Here is a 6,185-nt window from a genome sequence, read left to right on the forward strand (position 1 = left end):
GTTGCTTTTCATCACATTCTTTTGCTCTTATATTTTTGTAAAGACGCCATGTTGTCCACCGATTTTTTTTATTTTTTTTGTCGCAACCAGACCTTAAAACAAAAGTTATCAGCAGCTAACGAGACATTTACAGTTTTTTGTTTTTTTTGCTTTCTTGCTAAATTTCAGGACAAAGACGAGGCCGGGAAGAGTGGCGGTGAAATCCAAGTCCCGCTTGACCTGGTCGCCAAGGGAGAGGTTCCTGCAGGTTGGAGCGACTCTTGTGTGAAGCTGTTTTTTTACTATATATATGTATATATATATATATATGTATATATATCTGACTGGAACGTCTTGTTCCCTGTAGAGTCGGAGAGCATCGAGGTCGGTGCAGCTGCGATGGAAACGGACGTGGACGGTCCGTGCCTGGGGGTGAACTCCATGGTGGAGGTCACCATGGGCGCCAGCATCTCGTATGGAATAATTCGCTGGATCGGCAATTTGCCTGACCGAGACGACGTCATGGTCGGACTGGAGCTGGTACATCTCTACACGGAAATATTAGAGACTGCAAATTCTAATAATTAGGAACATATAATATAATATTTACTACATTTAGGCGACTCAACATCATCCTCTGCGATGCGGTTTAAGGACTCTGGGTTGAATTTCGGTCACCGGTCCGTATTATTTCCCGTCCGCAGGAGGAAGAAAAAGGCGCGAGCGACGGGGTCTTCATGGGGGAACGTTTATTCTCGTGTCCTTTCAAGAGAGCTCTGTTCATCAAGCTGAGCTCCTGCCGCCCGGACTCGCGCTTCCAGAGCCTGTCGGCCAATCGCGACGAGAAGCTGGACGACGGAGGTAAGTACGGGATCGACCGCAATTTTGACTCAAGAGTACAGTCAGTGCCCCCTTGTGGCCAACGTTGGTTCTCCTGGAAGTGAGAAAAATAGTTAGGAAAAAAATTCCAACTTTTTGCGTTGTTTGCGGTAAGAATGGGAATTTTTGTGACGTCACCTGACAATATCACCTCACACATAATATCAATACAACGGCCGTGCTGTCATTTAGAATATATTAAAAATGATTGCTCCTAGAAAGCACCAGCGACCCTTTTTTCTTGAACGCAGCAATTTTTTTTTACAAAAAGTCGCTAAAATTTGTTGCGAGGTGCTTTTGTTTTTCTTTTAACAAAAGTCGCTGAAGGAGTCTGGAAAGTTGCTAAATCAAAGCGACAAAAATTGGCAGTATTACCTGAATTCAAAAAGAGCTTTTAGGTGTAACACTGCCACCCTCTGGCAGCAGTAACACATTTGCCACCAGAAAGCTGTAAAAAATAATTATTAATTATTTAATAGTTAATTAATTAACTATTAATTTTCCACTTTACTTTGAAGGCTTTTTTGTATTTTCAGATATTTCTAAGACAGATATTACGTACACTTTACAGATTGTATTTTTGAATGTAGTGTTAGCTGTATTCATAACGTACATAAAATACTTAGTCAATCTCTGTTTTAATACGTGATGATTTCTTCCTGTTTGTCTTCAGAGAGAGACACAGAGCGCCAACCAGGGAAGCTGGAGACCGTCCCTCCAATCACCACCGGGCAGGTCAGCAATCTTCTGATTGGACGAATGAAGGGGATCCAGGGGCACTGCAACTCCTGCTACATGGACGCCGCCCTCTTCGGGTCAGGATGATCAACGTCTCACCATAAATGATGTGTTGTTCGGTCTAAAACATAAACCTACATAAAGTTGGTAGACTTTAACGCTCTCTTTAATTGTTGTATTCGAGACTCATTTTCTAACAAAAGAAACAACCAAGTTCTCATTCTGTATTTAATTGAATGTGATTAATGGTCAATTATACATCTTAAAATGCTGAATGTGCCCGAAGGGATTGAGCCAAGTATTTGTTATTTACAGATATTGTTTACAATTCAAATAATTGCTGGTTGATGTTTTAATACGACACTGAAGGGATTCGAAAACAGGCAGCTTCTCACGTCAAACCTCGTTTCCTTTCTTTGCTTTCCAGTTTGTTTTCCTGCTCGTCCGTGTTGGACTCCGTGTTGTTCAAATCAACGACGCCTCAAGACGCCCCGATTCAGGAAACGCTGCTCCTCGACATCGTCAACCCGCTCCGCAGGTGTGCGCTTTCACACATTTATGGCACGTAAAACATAACATTTTTTTTGTGTGTGTTTCTGAAACAGCGCTGTGTTTGTTTACGTTGCCTGTTTGCAGTCAGGGCTTCGTGGAGGGCCGACACATCATGAAGCTCCGGCAGCAGCTGCAGAAACACGGCTACAGTCGCTCCTTCACCACGGACGAGAAAGGTCCGTTCTGCTCTCAGAACAGCTGACTCGTCGTTTTGGTTTTCAAGTCGCGAAGTCTAAAGCCGCCGATGCCACTTTTGTGTTTCAGATCCGGAGGAGTTCCTCATGGTCATCATGTACCACATTCTGGCGCTGGACCCGCTCCTCAAACTGTACGACGACAACACCGCTGCTTTTTCCCACTTTGTGAGTTTTTAACACTCTTTTATGGAAACGAATACACATTTTTTTTTCCATCCTCTTCTATTTAGTTCAGCTGCCGGTAAAGTGCAGGAGAGTTACTGCTATCAGATCTTCCTGGACCAGAACCACAGCCTGGTTCTGCCGACGGTCCAGCAGCTCCTGGAGCACTCCTTCCACAGCGCAGGACTGAAGCTAGCGGAGGTGAGAGTCCTTCAACAGCAACGCAAAATATCCTCTTCAGCTTTTGGTTATTTGATGGAACTGTTAGCAGTTAAGTTCGCTTTAAACACTTTAAAGTAAAACAACTCAACTATTTCTAAAACAGACAATTCTTTGCATTTTTTTAAGCTGCAAAAGAAACATTTCTGTTCATTTTATTTGAGACTTTAGTAAAAAAATGAAGTCGATTTTTGTTTTTTCTTACAAATCAAGCTTTGTCATTCAACATAATTCCCTCTCAGGCCTCCCTCCCCCCTATGGGGTCGGTTTCTCCAGCAGATGGCGCCATTGAACAGTTGACTCTCTTTCCTGCCGTCGTCTCACTTCACTTGTCTCCTACCTGCAGGTGCCGTCCTGCCTCATCCTCCAGATGCCTCGCTTCGGAAAGAAATTCAAGATGTTTGACAAAATCATTCCCTCTCTGGAGCTGGACATCACCGACCTCCTCTCTGAAGGTATCATTAAACACACACACACACACACACACAGGCCGACTAACGTGCTCGAACACATGGTGTGTGTGTGTGTGTGTGTGTGTGTGTGTGTGTGTGTGTGTGTGTGTGTGTGTTTCAGGTCCTCAGCAGTGCATGCTGTGTGGACACCTGGCCGTGAACGAGTGCACCGACTGTTTCAAAGATCCCGTTTTCAGCCACACGGGGTTCAAAGTCTTCTGCGCGGAGTGTTCTGCTCAGGTTTGTCTCGTGATCTGGTGGATCTAATAAGAAGATATAAAGAGAAACCCGTGGTGGTCATTTCATATTTCAAAAATAATGCTGATTTGAACTATAATCATTAGTTGCGTGTGTTTTGGTCGCAGGTGCACTGTCATCCTCAGCGTCAATCCCACCGGCCGGCCCGTCTGGACATCCCCGTAGGTTACGTGGGTCACGGCGCTCCTCACGCTCTGACCCGAGACAAGCTGGAGCTGTTCGCCGTGCTCTGCATCGAGACCAGCCACTACGTGTCCTTCGTCAAACACGGGCCCGACCACGAGGACTGGATCTTCTTCGACAGCATGGCGGACAGACAAGGTGAGTCTCAGTTCAGAAACATCGTTCATACAAGTGTTTAATAGCAGCAGCAGTGTTGTGAAAATGCTTATTTTATATTGTCACTGTTTGTGTTTAATTTGATGCATTTTATCTGTTCTTATACATTTTATCTGTTCTTATATATTTTATCTGTTCTTATACATTTTATCTGTTCTTATACATTTGATCTGTTTCTTAAACATTTGATCTGTTCTTATACATTTTATGTGTTTCTTGTGCATTTGATCTGTTTCCTATGCATCTCATTTCTTTCCTGTATTTTTTTAAATCTTCCTTTATATCTGTTTTTCTGTGAAACACTGCATGTAATTATCTTGCCATGAAGCACTTTTAGCTGCATTTCTTGCATGAAAGATGCTATACAAATAAAGTTTATTATTATTATTATTATTATTATTATTATTATTATTATTATTATTATTATCATTGTGTTCAGGAGAGCGAGACGGCTTCAACATCCCGGAGGTGCAGGCCTGCCCCGAGGTCGCCATGTACCTGGAAATGTCTCCCGCCGAGCTGGCCAATCAGGTGCCTCGGGACATGAAAGGCGTGGCCAAGCGTCTCTTCTGTGACGCCTACATGTACCTGTACCAGAGCACCAGCATGTGTCTCTATCGCTGACGAGGAAAACACGGCACACACTTTATTTTTTATGTAATTTCCCTTTTTTTGCTGAATTGTTTAATTTTTCCTTTTATGATCGTGTGAAAACACAAACATGTAAAACTGACGTATATGTATATATGTATAATTTGCTCCCTCAGCGATGGGGGGGTAAAATACAAATAATTTATAAGTGTTGTTTTACATGATTTAGCATGAAGCGAAGGACAAACTGATGTTGCTTTATCAGTGATTTCTGAACAATAATCTGAAGAATAAAATGACAATCAGCGACATGCAGTCTGTGATGGACGTGAATATTTGATCTCGGTGTCGGATGGTTATCTGTACTCGTATTTAGAGTTCAGGCAGACTGATTCAGATCTAAACGGCACTACTGTAAATATGTTGTGAAACCATTTGGCCTTCATGTTTTCTAACTAGGCGGCTGGACCACATACTTTATATATTTCAGTAAAAAATGTGTTCAGATTCTAGTATTTCGCAGAATGGTAAATAATACGTAGATGGTTTTTTTGGGGATGAAAAGCCTCTTTTTTGAATCATGATGTTTGAGGTTAATAATTGGGTAAGAGGGTGCTTCAGGGTCCGAATTCGAGGCCTTCTTTCATTTTATATTGTTTGTTTATTGTTTCTGGTTCTGATATACAACACAATGAATATACTGAAAATACATATGTATATATATTAAAAAAAAAGATCAATAAATAATCTTTTAAAACAGTTCATTGTGAATTTAAAATGTTAAATCCAGAGATTGATAAGACTTGTTATTATGTCTTTGTTGTGTAAGTAAAGGTAAAAGTAATGCAGCATTATTTATTTACATCGGTAAACATGCGGGTTGATGAGGTGAAGACTGGGACCAGGACCTGGACCAGGACCTGGACCTGGACCTGGACTGTGAATCTAGCCAGAGTCTCTCCTGTGTTTCGGACGGCAACTCAGGAACGTTGTGAGTAAAACAAACATTGTGTGTTTGCTCTTTTAATTTGTCAGTTTGCTACAAAACGTGAAGCGGCCGTTGGTTTTAGGGCACCAGAGAAGATACGGGGTAAGCTATAAAAATCCAGGTAAAATTATTAAAAACAATATATCATTTTTTTTAACATAAAATATTTTTTAAAAATTACAAATATTTAACTTTTTTTTTAAAAATTGCATTTAAATGTAAATATATAAAAGAAAATTTAAATGTACAAATATAAAATATAAAGAGAAATGTAAAAATGAACAGTATATACAAATAAAATGGAATAAAATGAAACGACAACGGTCAGCAGTGATGTTGGGCAGATTTGTCCAGAGGTGTGAACTGTTGTAAAGTCTTGTTGCAGTACTTTGTTCTTTGGTAAATAAGATAGAAAAGGTCAATTATAGCTGAATGTATTTGAACAATTCCTCGAGTTTCATCTCAAAACGGTGCCTCGCTGGATATTTGTCTTCCTCCCCGAAGCTTTGGATCCCGTCGTGGGCTTTCTAAACGACCTCTACGCTTAGTTAGCAGTTGCTGTGCTTTGCGGTGCTTCTGTGATGAGTCGGGTTTCTTTTTATATACTCGAAGGCACCGAGGGGCCTCGAGTCCTTAATAAACGGCCCTGAAACTCCACGAAGCAGCTTCTCTGTTACTCCTCAGCTTATTCAGGCTGATTCAGCATTATTATGAAAAAAAAAAGAAAAAAGAAAGAAGTACCGATCCAGCGTTTGTGTGTTCACATAAAGGGAGAGAGTAGTCGGACGACTCCGGGGTTTGTTGAAGGAAGATTATGTCTGCATAATAAAA

The 6,185-nt window shown here is 41.2% G+C and overlaps 1 protein-coding gene across 1 annotated transcript in view; it reads left to right on the forward strand.

Moving 5' to 3' along the window:
* cyldl (cylindromatosis (turban tumor syndrome), like) overlaps window positions 1-5,125 on the forward strand; it is an 8,053-nt gene extending 2,928 nt beyond the window's left edge. Inside the window, 12 exon segments of the mRNA XM_069152924.1 lie at window positions 169-247; window positions 347-519; window positions 684-840; window positions 1,532-1,673; window positions 2,024-2,134; window positions 2,233-2,324; window positions 2,413-2,476; window positions 2,576-2,708; window positions 3,073-3,181; window positions 3,300-3,418; window positions 3,544-3,757; window positions 4,215-5,125. Of these exon segments, the coding sequence (XP_069009025.1) occupies window positions 169-247; window positions 347-519; window positions 684-840; window positions 1,532-1,673; window positions 2,024-2,134; window positions 2,233-2,324; window positions 2,413-2,476; window positions 2,576-2,708; window positions 3,073-3,181; window positions 3,300-3,418; window positions 3,544-3,757; window positions 4,215-4,399 (1,578 nt within the window). The 3' untranslated portion in view covers window positions 4,400-5,125.
* The last annotated feature ends 1,060 nt before the right edge of the window (window positions 5,126-6,185 follow it).

The sequence above is a fragment of the Embiotoca jacksoni genome, unplaced genomic scaffold (genome assembly GCF_022577435.1).
Source record: "Embiotoca jacksoni isolate LCO1_2020_lvr unplaced genomic scaffold, fEmbJac1.0.p SCAF_19, whole genome shotgun sequence".
NCBI classification, from domain to species: Eukaryota; Metazoa; Chordata; class Actinopteri; family Embiotocidae; genus Embiotoca; species Embiotoca jacksoni.